Genomic DNA, 16,302 nt, shown 5'->3' with positions numbered 1-16,302 from the left:
AGGGGAGCAGCGGGCGGGTCAGGAGAGGTCTGCCACGCCATGTGGTCACCTCCGGGGCAGGCGGGGATCGAACCCATGCGGAAGTGGCTTAATCTTCTTAGTGCAGTGCTTCAACCCGCTGTGCCACCAGGGAGGGCCTCATCCAGGATAACTTTTAAATGGATGCTAGAGTTGATGACTACTACCATGGATTCCTGCTAGTATTTTTTTTCCTTTTTTAAATTATTACAATAGTTTATTTTTACATCATTTTGTGCTTTTTCCATCTCAGTTGTAATCCCCATGGGCTTCCCATCACCAATTCACCAATGTGCCATCACCATAGTCCCAAGCACTCCCTCTCCCCCACCCCCCATTTTTTATACCATTCCCCACTCCATCCCTGTAAAATGTTTCTGGTATATAATTATTCATCATCATCATTATTATCTTCCCCCCTGGTCCTTTATGCTATGAGTGAAACCATCCAGTATCCTGCTAATATTTTTTAAATCTGTTCTGAGCCACAGTTAGGTTACTTAGAAAGTTATCCTCTGGGTGTTGCTGGCTGAGCTTTGAGCTGAACCAAAGGAGCACTTAACTGGGCAATGGTTGCCAGCCTCAGCCACTGTTCTCGGCTGGTTTCTCAGTGGTGGTACTGCTCTTGTTCCCTGGTTTTTGTACAGTTCTTTCCCTCCAGACTCCTATGTCCCATTCTCCCTGTCTCTCAGCTCTGACTTCTTTGCGGGGTGAGTCCTCTGGGTTGTTCTTCCTGTGCCACAGTTCAAGGCGGGCATCTGGGTCTATCACAGGTTCGTCCCCTTTGCTTCCTCTCAAGGATTCTCCACTGACAGGCACCCAATGTCTTGAGGACATTTCACTAAGTAGAACCTTGTAGGAATCTGGCATTTCATGTATTTTGTCTGTTCTTTTCTCGCATTAGGTGGAAGGATAACTCTAGGACTTGTAACCCATGTTCCATGGAAGTGGAAGTTGATGAACAGCTAAAACTTGAGTCACGCCAGGAAGCCTCCTGCCACCCACTCACCTTTTTTTAGTCTACATCCTACTCATATCTTGATTTTTGAAATGCCTCTCAAATATGCCCTATGTTCACTGCCTTTACTCATGTTATTTCATGTGTGCTTTATTGCCATTCACCTCTGAGAAGGTTGTCCTGGGTTTAGCCTCCAATCAGCCCACCCATTCCTGTTAGAGCTTTCTTTTTTTTTAATCGCTGTTTTCCTCAGACCCAGGAAAAGTACATCAGCATCTAGCAGTTTCTGAATGAAAATAGTTTTCTCTGACAGCCAGTTTGCTCAGTATTTCCTGGGCTGGCAGAGCCTCCTACTTGCTCCCCTCTCAGCTGAGGGCGGCCTCAGTAGCCTGCTGTACATCAGACCAGGAACCTTGCCAATCCCGAAATGAGCCCTTTGCTTCCTGAGTCTTGTAGCCATTACTAACTCGAGTTTTTTCTCTCATGCTCCTTTCATCTAAAGGGTCTTTTCCATTCTGCCTCTTAAAGTTATCTGACCTCCTGTTCCTCAAAAGGCCTCCTCCCCGCTTGTGTCCACCAGAGCTCACCCTGCTGAGTCCCCACACCACCTACTCTGTGTGATGAGGCACTTTCATGTCTTCTGTCTAGCTGTGTTTTTTGTGGGTTCACATCTTGTTTCCCCGAACAGACCAACATGGTGGAGAACTAGGAGCCATCTTAGAACACAGTAGGTACCTTAGCAAGTATCTTTAAAATGGAGGGACACCTTGTAAACGTGCACATGCTGCTCGGATCCCTCACTCACAGTCAAGAGGTTTACTATGCCTGGTTTTTGTTGTCTATACCAACAAATGGACATTTCACAGTGCATGGTTTTTGTTGTCCATACCGAGAGATGGTGCAGGTAGTGAAAATCACTTGTAAAAAGTCTATCTATACCAAACGCAACTTTAGAGGTTGTAAGTCAAAGTCTTACAATATATTTTATCTCATTAGATGAAAGTTTTTACTCATCCATATCTTTACTTTCCAATTAAATACTCTGCTCCAGTCTCTACAAAAAATTGATTCAATAGTAGGGATATTATATCAAATAATATTTGAACAGAAACCAAGGAAATCCTGATATCACATAGCCAGTGGTCATAAACTGGTATTTATTTATGCAAACATACTGTAAAATTTTTCTAAGTCATAAAAAATAGTTCTGTGGTCATAAACATATAAAATGGGAAACTCTGAAGGGAGTATCAAGATTCCAATTTTAGTTCATGAAAAATATTGAAGTAAAATTCCTTGCCACGGCACAGAATTAACCAGTGAGAAAATGTAAAAACAAAACAGAGAACACAAAACCCCACCAGTTCCTACTTTAGAAAGCATGATCTACTTTTTTTTTTTTTTTAAAGTACTTCAGTGGAATGAATTCCTATAAAAAAGTGAAATTCACTTCTGGCAATGACATTTTGAAACCCCACATAGCTTCACCCTCTGCCAACTAAATTTAGAACACATGAAATAAACGCCCCATACAGAATATTTTGTACTAGAAAACAGGTAATTCACATTCTGATAAAGCGCAAAAGACAAGTGCTTTATTATGAGAACTGTTCAAGTAAAATTTCAGTGTGCACCAGTGAAAGTGAAGAGAAAGTTGCATCAATTTCTTTTGAATGAACACTAGGTTAAAAGGGGCTACACACAGTGGTTCTTGTTTTTGTTTTCCAAACACCACCCTTTGCTAAGCCCAAAACACATTTCATTTTAGAACAGAACTGTTACAGAAGAAATCTACATCACAGCACAGTAGGGAAAGAAAGGTTCACTCTCGTCTGGAAGCATCTGGATGGTGCTTCCCATGCTCAGGGCCCTCTGGTTTAGGTCAGGAGTCCAGTGTCAATCACAGTTTTGTTTTTCTTTAAACTGATAAAATCTGAATACACTTTCTTTTTCTCAGCAGTGTGCAGATGGGATCCATTTGTCGATCTTGCAGTAATGACTACATTCAGTAACATTGCACAGCCAACTCCAGGCTGTTTCCGCACAAAGTAACAAGTATGAAAATGTACCTTTACCAGTGGTTTTACATCGCAAGTATCACCAACTAGGAAAGCAAAGTGGGCAAGTGCCCAGTTACAAAACTGCACATATCAGCACAGAGATGTAGAATAAATACAAGAAATCTAGCAAAATATTAAAAAGAAACAGCTCATAGGGGAACAAACTGCATGACCACATCAGGGTAAATCATTAATACATTGTTAGTAATAGTATGTTTTGCTCCAAAGTCCCTAAAGTACTTACAGATGTTACTGTTGGGGGTGGATGAAGAGGATGTGAGGAGAGTGAGGCAATGTCTCCAATGCCAGTTAATTCCTGAGGTGGCATTATTTCTTAGCTGAAGCATTGACCAACACTGTAAGAGGTGTTTGTGCTATGAAACCGTTCAGTTAGGATTGGATTTTCACAATGACACTGCAGGATTCAGAAGGCAGCAAACCTAAGGGAGTTTACACTGTAATAGCCAGATGAAGTATTCACTCTTTTTAATTCTGCTGTTAGCAGAGGGCCAGAAAACGCTTTAAAGTTCAATGGAAATGGGATAGAGTTTTAATGCCCCCCTCAACCCCCCCCAGGACTTCTTAGGTAGCTCAAGGCAAAGCTATTATTATTTTCATGTACTTTACTTTTAGACTCTAAGTGCCAATGCTGTAAACACATTGTATCTTCTCAACTAAGCCTTGTTTGAGAACAAGGATGAGAGGCAAAGATAAGCAGGAATAATTCTGTGTATAATAAAAGCTGATCTATTTATCAGCTTCTTGTTTAGATTTAAATATGACTCTAAAATAATTTTTTTAAAGTCCATGCTACAACTGTAAAGACTATTTCTGTGCACTTTTAATCCTGGACACAATTCTCAAAATTGCATGATGGAGGTAAGAATTTTAAAAACCCACCAGAACACAAAAAACAGGAAGGACAACTTTCCACTCAAAGCATCAAACATACATCTATGTGCAGAAATCTAGACAACTATACAAGTTTTTAAGCAATCATTTGTTTTATTATACAATTCTATGAACAGAAAATGAACAAAAATACACAATATACTTACCTGTACATGTGAACCTACTTTTTAGCTACAGATATTTATTATAGTTCGTACTGACTTTAATTTTACAGTTCATAACTATGTATAACCTTATTGCATTAAGGGCATTCTACGTGGGGGTTCACAGGCCAATCACATAGGTGTTGCCAGTACATTCAAAAACTGGACCTCATATATGGATGGTCTTCCCTGATCCTATAAATGTGAGTTTCTTTACAGTTTAAGTTCATTTGCTATTTTTGATGCAATGTTCTTAAAGGCAATAGATGTCCCCGATATTCGCTTAAAGCGGACCCCATTCAGTGATAGACGTGGCAACTTGCAGACTTCCATCTCCCACTGCACGAGGCTGTCCTGTCTAGCGTCACCGTGGACACAGAAAAGCAAGAACCTCTCTTTCTGTTCGTAATCACAGTTATTTGCATCCAGCACTTTCCGGATTTCCCTCATCATGTCATTGGGGTCCATTGAGCTAGTGGTCTTCATGCTCCACGTGAACCGCAAGGAGCGTGGCTTGGAGTCTTTTCCCTCTTCCTTGTCTCTTTCCTTTGGTTCTCCTGATGTGCTTCTGGGAGGAGAGGACATAGGGAAAGGATGAAAACAAAGTTCCCACTTGGCAAAGAAATCCAAACCCACACAAAATCCCAGTGGCCGTGGTCACAGGCCTGCCCAGCCCACCATGAGCCCAGCACCCGTCACCCTAATAACTTTTCCTTCTGTACCACCTTTCCCCTGTTTTCATAGCCAGGCCCCCAGCAGCCAGGTACTAATATTGGCTCCTACCTTGAGGTGTCTGTTCTGCCACTGGCTTCGCCTTCATTAGGATCCCTCAAAATAAAGTGAAGGTCGAGATTTAATAATACAGTGAAAAACGCAACCAAAAAACCTACATCTAAAATTACTTTAAATCAACTTGAACAAAATTCTAACATGCCAGTTTTCTATAACTGGTGAGTCTAATACTATTGCTCACGTTTTTTCTGATAAACACACAACTATGATTTCTGGAGCATCTACTGGGTATTGGCACAGGGGAGATGCTAGGCTAGAAGTTTAGGATTCTTTTTTAAACAAGATTTCCCAATTGCATGACAAGATTTTAAAGATATAATTTATCTTCTGGTTTAATTTAATTTGATCTAAAGTTTAACTATTTAGTAGTTATCAACAGCAAGACTTAACTTCATGTTATTATTAAATATAATTCTAGTAGTTGTCCAATTTAGAAGCTATATGTTAACCTTGTAATTAGAAATAGAGCTAGAAACATATAAGTAATTCTAAAAATATAAGTTAAAATTTAAATAAGCATTGAAATTATTTCAGAAGTTATGCTAGTGATTCAATTGAAGTTCACCAAAATTTCAGAGGTAATTAAATATCTATATGGGATAACAAGTTATAAAGCAGCTTAAATATAGTGAGAGGAGCATTTGTGATAGAATAAAACATGATAAAATGGTGGGGAAAATAACCAACTCGAATCCTGAAGCTAATGATTTCTGAATGTCACTATTCCAGAAACCTTTATAATATTTATGTAAAATTAATACAAAAGAAATAAAAGTCAGTCTTACTATCATCCCAAAGTTAATAAAACACATCCACACTCTAAACTATAAAGCTTTAACCGATAGTTAAAAAAATGAATGCCTTATGCTTAGCATCTTTAACTATATGCCTTTCTTGACAAATATGCTGTGAAAACCACTTTCCTCTCTGAATTAAAAGGATGATAAAATGTCTTTTAACATTCAAATGGGATTTCTGAAACGTCTCTTTTTAGTAACTGGCAATTTCATTGGGAAAACACATTAAAAAATTCAGTGCCACCTATACAAGTCTATTTTTATTATAGCACACTGAAATAAATAACATTGCTCCTGAGCAGGCCCAGTGTGAAGTGTGCTGTTCAGTCCACCAGCTGTATGACAGCAATGGGAAGGCTCTCTGTCCATCCATCACTGGGCAGGAAAGAGCCCTGCTGCTGGCTCCTGCTGGTGAGATGTAACTCCTTCAGCAGGAAGGGGCATAGTGCACTGGACTTTTCTGTCCTATCTATTTTTTGCCTTGACATTTTGTGCTGGCTTCTGGTCCCTATTCTAAACAAGTATGCTCCCTCTAGAACCTAAGCTTTTATTGCCAAGCAAGAAGAATGGTTTCGAACAATGTTTAATGAGTAATTAGTAATCAAGCATTACACTCAAAACCTGTCTCCTTTCTTTTAAAATGAATCCTTGTTCAATGAGAGAGAAATCACCGGCTTTTCATGAAGTCTTCAATAACAGTCAGTCAGGTCCCAGCAACAGAACCCACTGGCTCAGCTCATCCCAGCACTGTGCCCCACTCTGTGCTGACTCTGGTGAGCTGCCAGGTCTTTTTCTGAGCACATGGCTGTTGCATGGTTATTGCCCAGAGGGAATAAAGCCATTAATATGGTTAGAAGCAAAAGCTGCATTTGAGAAAAGTTTTAAGCTCCGTTGCATGATCCTGGGCCAACTGATCTGTGAATGGAATCTATAAATAGCTTCAGAAAAGCAGGAAACTAAAGTGCTGGTTCTCTTCTCCACACCCACTCTTTGAAATCCTAGGAACACTAAATCACATTAAAAGTAAGCATCTTATCAATATTTTGCAAAGATAGCGTGACCGTTTCCTCCCCATCATTTAAGGCTCCACCCAAGTCACCCACGGAGCCCCCACTGCTCCCTCACGAACAGCCTGTGCATGTCTGTGGGCATCTGGGGACACAAAGGCCACCAGAGTCTCTGGCCCCCACTCTGCTCTGCGCTTTGCACATCAGGCACTTCCGCAGTGAGCATAGCACCCCAAACTTGCCTCAATCTCTGTGTTGTTCAGTGATGATACCCCAAACTTGCCTCAATCCCTGTGTTGCTCAGTGGCGTGTATTGTTTGCCTTCTGCATTCATGTTTGCTTTGTTGACAGAATATAGTTTACTATTTTACCAGATTAAAGTTTACTGTATTTGTATTCATTTTGTGTTTACTGTGTTTACAAGTAAGTAACCTGTCACTATAGAATCTGGGCATTTTATCAGGAAGAAAAGCAGGCAAGCTATGTATTATTAGTGAACAATTTAAGTATTCGGAAGAGGTATTTGAAGGGTAAATGTGCATTAGTATTTAATTCTTTTCTCAAAACTAAGCCTTCTCAAGTAGGGGGATAAAATTTTTGTTAAAACACACTTTTGTGAGGTCAAATTTCATTCTTTCATTCTATTTTATAGGATCTTCAAATTCTTATTTTGTCCATTTTCTCTCTCTCAGAATAGGATTTTAAGTCTGCCTTCCTTTATTTATTTATTTACTTATTCAAATTTCTGTAAAAGAGCAGTTCAAATGAAATCTCATGACACCATTTTGGCAAGTTTCCTCTGTAACCACTACAGAAAACCGCCACATGTCTGGTACTGACCTGCGGACGAATTTGGATGTTAATTTGCTGATTAAGCCAGTGGACGTGCCCCTCCGGGCGTGGGCAAAGGCCCCGGTCTCGTGGGATGGCGAGGCGGGCGGCCCGTTGTACGCAGCGCTGCGGCGCTCCCGGAGCTGCTCGCCGTGGAAGGTGCTGCGGCTGGAGCTCCCGCGCGGGAAGCGGGTCCGGTCAGGGGTGCTGGCACTAATACTGTGAGCAGAAGGGGAGGCGGCGGGCACTCTCTGCGTCGTGCTGTGGCCAGTGAAGACACAGGTTCAGAATGATGACAAGGGCAGTGTTCACTTCACAAAATCCGTGGGGCTCCCTTTTCTCCAGCCCTATTTGTCACCCTCTGAGAAGGCTAGGCATGGGTTCATCACCCTCACTATCAACAGCGTGGGATGAAATTTCAATTTCAAATTAGATGCCTTTTATAAAAATGGATGTGCACAGATGAAGCAGTCACCAAAGCACGGACACCTAAGCTACGTACCAGGGCTGCCTGGCCAGGTGCCACCTACAATCCCTTTTCTCCCTTCTCTTAGCTGAAATGCTTCAGTGATATGAAACACAGGTTTTACTGTTTATCCAAAAGCCTTTGAATAGAATCATTTCCTATTTATAACTTAAGCCACAATGATAGCACAATACCAGAGGATGTCACTAACTAACCAGCCATCAAAGATATTCCCAGCATAGACAAATAACTAGAAAAGTAGTCCCACAACTTCACACCTCCAAAGGCCCCCTGGGCATCTCTGCCTCGCTGACCAGGAACCCCAAAGACCAGCTTTATTAAAGACAGGCGATAAGCAGGAACTAGGACAATTAACCAAGGGTCTCCACTTCAAGTCTAGTGGTTTTTGTTTTTAAATCATAAAACATTTACCTAAATCCAAAGGTAGGCAGTGATCCTTTAGCGATGGATTTAAAATTAGATCCTTAGACTTCCTGTTAAAAATGACTTAAACTCTAGGTAATATTATTGATAACAGGGATATTGTTAAGTTTATTTAGAATTCAACTTTTCTTTATGGAATCTTTTCAGAAACTCTTATAGGGTGGCAACCGTCACATTCTTCTGTTTGGTGAAATATGTTTAAAAAGTTTTAACAGCAAACAAAATGCAATGCCCACAGAGTGTTACCTGGGCCGGTAAGCTTCCGAGCCATCTTTGATGGTTGGCAGTGTGACTTTAATAGGATGACCAGAGGCGGACATGGACTTCTGGTGGCGGGGCCGGGCTGAGGGGCCAGTGGAAGCCACAGCAGAGCCCGCGGAAGACACACTACTGGCAGACATCTCCGTGAGGCTTTCCATGAGAACAGCGGCGAGACCAAGGCAGGCAAATAAGACAAGCTATAGTCAGTTTACTACAACTTAAGGATTTTTTTTTTTTAAGATTTATTTATTTGTACATACAGAACTGGGGTACAGGCCAGAGGCTCAGGGGCGGTGAGAGCCTTCACCAGAGACAGAGTGGGGAACAGACAGACAGATCTACGAAGTACACTGCTGAGGGGAGCAGCGGGCGGGTCAGGAGAGGTCTGCCACGCCACGTGGTCACCTCCGGGGCAGGTGGGGATCGAACTCATGAGGAAATGGCTTTAGCTTCTCAGTGCTGTGCTTTACCCCGCTAAACCACCAGGGAGGGCCCAGGAGTAGATTTTTTAACTAACATCTTCCATGACTGAAGCGCTTAAAGAAAGGAACTTGAACTTGAATCTCATTGCTGGTGACTAACAAAACAATGTTCTTATTAAAAAATGTACAGGGTAAATTTGTTACCACCTTCCATGGAAAAGATCTCACACATACTTGTTCTTTCTATGTGAATCTGAGAAAGTATAAAATTTTCTTTATGAAAAACTGATTATGGGCCCTCCCTGGTGGCACAGCGGGTTAAAGCACTGCACTAAGAAGCTTAAGCCACTTCCGCATGGGTTCGATTCCCGCCTGCCCGGGAGGTGACCACATGGTGTGGCAGACCTCTCCTGGACAGCCCGCTGCTCCCCTCAGCAGTGTACTTTGATCATCTGCCTGTTCTGTTCCCCACTCTGTCACTGGTGAATCCTATCACCCTCCACATCTCTGGCCTGTACCCCAGTTCTGTATGAATAAATAGATAAATCTTTAAAAAAAAAAAGAAAAACTGATTATGACTGGAGACATTTTTCACTTTTGAGAAAGACATTTTGCTGTGGGTCACCACCCACTACACAATATGTTTTCGAGTTATAGCAAAAATACTCTATAAATATCATCAAAACACTGTTAAGCTTATATCATCAATCAGTAACTTCTGTAGCTAAACAGGCTGTCAATTAGCACTTAGCGTAGGGAGACCAGGGAGTAAGAGATCAATTCCCAGCTCTCTTTCTAGCCAAAACATCTCATGTCCCACGGAGGTATATGTACTATTCTGTGTCTTACAATAACATTTCCTTTTCATGTTTATTAACAGAGAGGAAACAAAAGTAAGAATAGTCTGTCTAGTCTGCTGAAATACAAGGGATAGAACTAAGAAAAGAATTTTATTAGAATAGACTCCCTGTCTTTTTGTATTAGATTCATAACAACCTGTACAAGTCATGAAGCTAAAATTTTTAAATAATATAAGTAATATTAAGTTATCTTTTTAATACTAAGATGACTTTGAGAACTGTTGGTTTTCAGGGATCAATTGGGATGGTTATGTTTCTTCAGAGGATGTGAAATAAAGCCCTCCTGTTTGGGAGCCATAAAGGCTTGATGCGTAAGAGAATAAGGGCGGTCAGAGTTGTATGGATGGACTGCTGTGTACGGGGAAAGTTATTATCAGAATTTATTGGGAAATTCACAGGTTAAGAGATTTACCACCTGCTTTCCTGGAAATACTTTCCTATCAGGGACCACAGGGGAGATGCCTCTAATGATGCTGCACTTATTTTCCTCAAGGCTGCTCAGCTACAGGGTTTCTGCAGGGACACCGAATGGAAATGCCTGGCACTGACCTACCTGCTATCTTTGCCATTCTGCAAGGCTGAGTACCGGTCTGTGGTTCTTTCACAGACGTAAGTGTTCCTCCTGGCCATGCTGCCTCCAGGATACATGTTGTTCTTAAAGAGGAAGAAAAGACCATTTTAAAACTGTGACTATAATTGGTAGAGTGCCCAGTGAAAGAAATGGATTGAAGCTACAAATGTCTCAGAAGAAAGTTCATGGAAGAACTTTACCAGAATCTTAGATTAGCAAGGGCTTTCCTCATCTAGAACCCCAAGTAAGAGGTGCAGCACAGCCAGCTCACTGCTGTCCTGGCTCCCTGTCCCACAGCACCCAAGATCTGTGGTTTGGAAGCCCCACGACAGCTGCGTGTTCATGCACCTGTTCGTCTGTTAGTAGGAGAAAGAAGGACACAAATGGTGAGGCCCACCAGGAAGCCATGGGCTCTTCACCTGCTTGGGGACCCCCATGCTCCTCGACCAATGGGGCACATTTATCTACTCACCCATGGCTATGTTTTCTACAATTTGCTGTTTTAAGTGAGTAACCTCAGCTAACTTCACACAGTAATTATTAATGAAGTCTGCCTTCACTGAACTGCTTATTTGTATATGTAAAATTAGACACACCAATGCAACAGCAGGCACATATTACAAATAGGCAAGATAAGGCAGCAAAGTTTAACGGACCATCCTGTGGGAAGTCATGCATTATTTTACGAATACACATTTCATTTTTTCATTCAAAAAGTAGTGTTTATGAGAAGTTTGGTCCCTTTCTGCGTGTTCTTTTAGTGAATGATTCCCTTGAAAACTTTGAAACTTCAAAAAAAGATAAAGCTCTTCAAAAAAAATTATAAAAAAAAACATTCTGACAACAAACAACTACAAAATATTACAATATACTAGAATTTACTCACACTTGGCATCGTTGAAGACTTTTTCCTCTCTGGCCCAACCAGAGGGCTGGTTGTCATCTGGCTCTTTGATCCACCAGCCGTGCTGCCGAGTTTGCGAGCCACATCCCTGTCCCACTCCTCCTGCTGCTCACTTTCTACGCTGTTGGCCTGTGGCCTTTTGGTGTACGACACAGCTGGGGGGATGGACGGACCAGCTGCAACAGAGAAAAGGGCACAATGAACTGAAAGACAACGGACATATTTTCTTCTCATGAACCACAACTATATTAAAATAGCCTTATTTGCCTAATTGGGCACTCTAAACTCTTTGATTTCCAAAATGAGGTCAGTCCCTGGAAAAGGGTAGCACCTATGGGTCAATTCTGTCCACCTAGATGACCGGGGCGGTCCCAGTACATAAGGCTGCAAACGTCCAATGCTTAAGAATACAAGTCAGGGCACATCGGGCCGTCTTTTCAAGCCTTTGACTTTTCCCCACCATGGTCACTAAACCGCCGCTGCTTCTGATTTGCAGAGATGCTCCTCTGGACCTTCAAGTGGGCAGGTGACTGTAGGGTACTGTTGTTCAAGTCGCTGCTGGGCCGGGAGCGCTGGCACAAGTTTGCACTGGACAAGGACTCCCCGCCTTCAAACTGCAAGAAGATGGAATACGGTTGGGGAAACATGCCTGCCTCATTTTGTGTCCTGTGCAAGCTATACATGAAACGATCAGAGTTTGTAGAAAACAGACAGTCGGCAAGTTGGCCAACAGGAAGGAGGGTCTGGCTGGACCGCGTCCTGATAAGCAACAGTTCTCATCTGTTCTCACATGCACACAAGGCAGAGCTCTGGGTGTAGTCAGAACATCAAAAAGTTGCCAAATGGTGACAAACTCTGTTTCACTCTGTTTAATCATCATAACAAACCTGTGAGCCTGTATTTTACAGATGGACAAACTGAGGCTAGGAGGTTCCTGGGGCAGTTGGGGGACCCGAAACTCAGGCAAAGTCAAACTTATAATGAAACCCAAGTTTTAACTTCAAACACACATACCCCTTTTGTTTTCTTTTGCTTTCTCTGACATTATTTATACAATAAAATTTGATGTATTGGTTCCAACGAAAGCACATCTACTTAGAACTAAGCCGGGTAAAGTGGGCTGATGAACCACCACCTGCTCTGTAACACGAACCTTTTGTTGGTAAGTAAGCCTTTGCCTGAATTACTAGTGTATCAGTAGGATATCTAGATCCAACTGTGAGACACGAATGATAAATAGTAGATTAATACTGTTGATAAAAATTATAACAATCAATGGCTAATACAGAGCACAGAGCGATGTCATAGGAGTTTAGAAACATTAATTCCCACCTGATCCTAGTGGAGGGCAGGTGCCCTCCATCCTCATTTTACAGACCAGGAAAGGGAGGAGCAGAGGAATCAGCAGCTGCCTGAGTCAGTTAGTCAGGGGCTGCACAGGGTGGGTGTAGGCTGCACACACCAGGGACCTGACTCCGCCACCAGGTACTTAGCACTTCCCAAGGCCTCACCAACTACATTCAATCCAACTTCATTATAATTCATACCTGGGCTGGGCTATATACTTGCAGAATTAGTGCTTCCTTCATATTTTAAGTGAATAGGAAAAGTAAATATCTCAGAAGTGAAATCTAAGTAGAAGCAGCTCAAAGACTTTAGAAATAACCAGTTGCACATTTCCTATGTCCTCAAGATCCTACTTCTCCACTTGATGTGGCTTCTTTGCTGTCACTTCTCTGATGGTTGTTTCTCTGGGGAAGACCCTCTCCTTTGCTGTAATAACAGAACCTGCCTGGGAGGGCGTTTGAGAGGATTCAGTGAACTCCTATGTGTGACAACCTTAGAACACTCTGGTGTGTTCTGACACAACTCCCAGGCCTAGTGATGCTGTTCCTAGCACTCCCTCCAGAGGCAGTGCTGTGTCTCAATGCCCACTGGACAGCTCCAGCCAACAGGATCCTTAAGTTCAAACACCCCAAACTGAGCCAATGTCTGCTCTTTTCCCATCTTGGCAAATATAACTTACAAACTAGTTCCCTGTGCTGGAATTCAGAGTCTCCCAGGCCTCATTTCCCTGGCTTGGTTCACGGGATTTTTTTCTTGGAGGTGTCCATCCTCCCATGAGCTCCAGGGCACCCCACACACGCTCCAAGTCAGGGTATGTCCCCACCATGGCCCCTGTGCTTGCCCACCTCAGAAATGGCCCCACATGCCCACTGGTAGCACTCGGCGTGGGATTGGGCCTGTTGCGGTGTCAGTCCAGGCCAGCTGACCACTGCTTCATTGGTTACTATCTAATTGTAAAAAATTCCCGCCTCTTCTGTAAAATGCCTCCCAGAGATGTCAACCAACTGTCCATATTATGGGCTGTCCATGACTCTAAATTTCCACCTTTGTTTGTGTTGTCCCAAAGGATCAGATACTTTAATGGTTCAGTCACCGTTTGCATAGCTATTTCCTGAATCTTTCTCCTTAGGCTAAATCTCTTCTTGAGAATTCTCCACTGAATGTACATCAAAGGTACCTGATACTCCACAAGGCGAAATATCACCAATCTCTCCTTGGGTCCCACCTACAAAGATCATTTAAAACACACATTCTGTTTCAAGGCTGTCAGTCCCTCTTGTCTTTTCTGTGTACTTAGAACACCCCTATGCCCTCTGGTCTGACAGTTGCATTTGGATGCACAACTTGGGGGGTAGGGGGGTGGCCTCCCCAAAGATGGGCCACTAAATGGTCTCTGGAGCCAACTAAGACTCAAGCCTAGCTGTCCTAGTTGCCTCCAGGACAGACTTGCTCTCACTTGGAAATGAAATTGATTCAAAACTTAGTATCTTAAGCTTTGAAGTCTAATAAACAGAACATTAGGTTTATTAGGTATTATTTTTGATACCACATAGAATATAACTACTAGCAGCATTATATGTTAAACTTAGCTGTCATTTAAAGAAGAAAAAATTCGCATTAATCAGAAAAGGCAGAAAACTTACTTCTGGTGGTTTTCTACCCAGAAGGATGTAAGTAGCCATAACTTCATCATATTTCTGATTTATTAAGGCGTCATTTATCTCATCTCGTGCAAAACCCATGGTCACCATGATGTCTAGAAGGTTAAAAAAGAATGCAACTTTTATAAAAATGGCTTTATTTTAATTTAAAAAACTATGGAAAATGGGCAAGTCGGTCAACAGTAGATATGAAAATGAAGCTCTGAAATTATAAAGCATAGTACTCATTATAAAAAGTCTGCACTGTTAGCATACTTAAACTGTACAGCTATTGTAACTCACAAGTTTTGTACAGAAACGACTCACACACAAGCTCTGGTCACAGGCCCTCACTCCTTGCCAGCACATTCCTGAGCTGAGTTTATTTGTCCAGCCAGAGACATGGTTTCTGTTTGTCAGTGACACATACAAAGGCCCTTCTCTCTCTCTCAACACTCCTCAGTTTCTCAAGGAGTGGCATCTCCATCACTGCTGCTGACCAAAAGGCAGGTGGTCTTACTTAAGACGTGGGCACACTATCTGCCCCGGCCTTTAGCTACTCACCTATTCTTTTTGTGTCATTGAAGTCTGCTTCAGGCTCAGTATATGGCTTTAGTTCCTCTTCCTCGTGACCAACATTCATCCATCGATCTTTCATGATTTGCTGGGAAACAAACACTGTGTCACATTTGGTCAGTCAGCACATCCACACACTTACTTGAGCTCTACTATAGTAAAGTGAAGCCTATTGGTTCATGCAACAAGAATTGTGTGACGTTCTCAAACTAAAATTACTGTTATAGTTGATCAGCAGGTCCAGGATTAGCTGTGGGACCTGGGGACATGTTCAGGACACTGCGGATATGCTAAGGTGTACAGTGGGGACCATAACCAATACTGCTCTCGTACTGACTACAAAATATCCTGTGATCTGTCTTCCTCTAAAAAGAATGTTTCACATTTGACAGTGAAACCTCTTGAAACTTTAAATTATAGTTTGTGATTTTTACATGCAAGTTTAGTGAAGAGGTGTTTTATTCCTCCTCGGCCCTCTATCAAATATTTCAACTCTATCAAGTGTTGAAATCAACACTTATTAAAACATATCTGGGGTCCGCCCTGGTGGTGCAACAGGTTAAAGCTCAGCACTGTGAAGCTATAGCAGCCACTGCAGCCTGAGTTCGATCCCCAGCCATGGAGCAGACACACCTGGCATGGTAGATATCTCCTGACCCACCCACTGCTCCCCTCAGCAGTGTACTTTGTTGATCTGCCTGTTCTGCTCGCTGCTCTATCTCTGGTGAATCCTCTCACCACCCCCACCTCTGGTCTGTACCCCAGTTCTGTATGCATAAATAAATAAATTTTTTAAAAAATATTAAAAAAAAAAACAGATCTGGGGAATGGAAATCGGGGTTAATCAGTAAGCGCAGCTCAGAGAAACACAGCAGTAAAGAGTGGTTCTGAAATTTAAGTCACAATGTGACGAGTCTGAAAACAACCAGCAGACTGAGAATGATAAAGGGTAGACCCTAAATGGATGATAAGTGAGATCCTGGAAGAGAAAGTGAGAAAGTGAACCCAGTGAGGAGGAACTGGAGGGAGGAAGAATAAGGTCAGTGGTGCGGCAGAGGAGATGGACACAGGTGTTCACAGGTGGGGTCAGCAGCATGGGTGTGTGCACAGTTCGGGGAAGGGGGCAGCAGCAGTAGAGTGCAAGAAGAGAGAACAGTGCAAGTGATACTGGTAGTGAAGGAAGAAGCAGGTGGAAAATCAAAGGGGCAAGTCAGGCGTCTTCCTTTCATCAGCAAGCGCCATGTTTGGAGAGCGTGATGCCAGCTCCTGGGCAGCATGTGAGTGTGGTCTGGA

At 42.4% G+C, this 16,302-nt stretch overlaps 1 protein-coding gene across 1 annotated transcript in view; it reads right to left on the bottom strand.

Moving 5' to 3' along the window:
* Positions 1 to 2,160: 2,160 nt before the first annotated feature.
* The window catches only part of MARK1 (MAP/microtubule affinity-regulating kinase 1), a 45,088-nt gene continuing 30,946 nt past the window's right edge, over positions 2,161 to 16,302 (bottom strand). Inside the window, exons 9-17 of the mRNA XM_004695963.2 lie at positions 14,998 to 15,097; positions 14,437 to 14,549; positions 11,907 to 12,060; positions 11,429 to 11,622; positions 10,525 to 10,625; positions 8,675 to 8,839; positions 7,528 to 7,779; positions 4,875 to 4,919; positions 2,161 to 4,659 (exon numbers count right to left, since the gene is read on the bottom strand). Coding sequence (XP_004696020.2) covers positions 4,305 to 4,659; positions 4,875 to 4,919; positions 7,528 to 7,779; positions 8,675 to 8,839; positions 10,525 to 10,625; positions 11,429 to 11,622; positions 11,907 to 12,060; positions 14,437 to 14,549; positions 14,998 to 15,097 — 1,479 coding nt within the window. The 3' untranslated portion in view covers positions 2,161 to 4,304. The remainder of the gene's footprint in view (positions 4,660 to 4,874; positions 4,920 to 7,527; positions 7,780 to 8,674; positions 8,840 to 10,524; positions 10,626 to 11,428; positions 11,623 to 11,906; positions 12,061 to 14,436; positions 14,550 to 14,997; positions 15,098 to 16,302) is intronic.

Source organism: Condylura cristata, unplaced genomic scaffold (assembly GCF_000260355.1).
Source record: "Condylura cristata isolate star-nosed mole 26May11 unplaced genomic scaffold, ConCri1.0 scaffold00018, whole genome shotgun sequence".
Classification (NCBI taxonomy): Eukaryota; Metazoa; Chordata; class Mammalia; order Eulipotyphla; family Talpidae; genus Condylura; species Condylura cristata.
The sequence above is the reverse complement of the archived record's forward strand: the minus strand, read 5'-3'. Positions and strand labels throughout refer to the sequence as shown.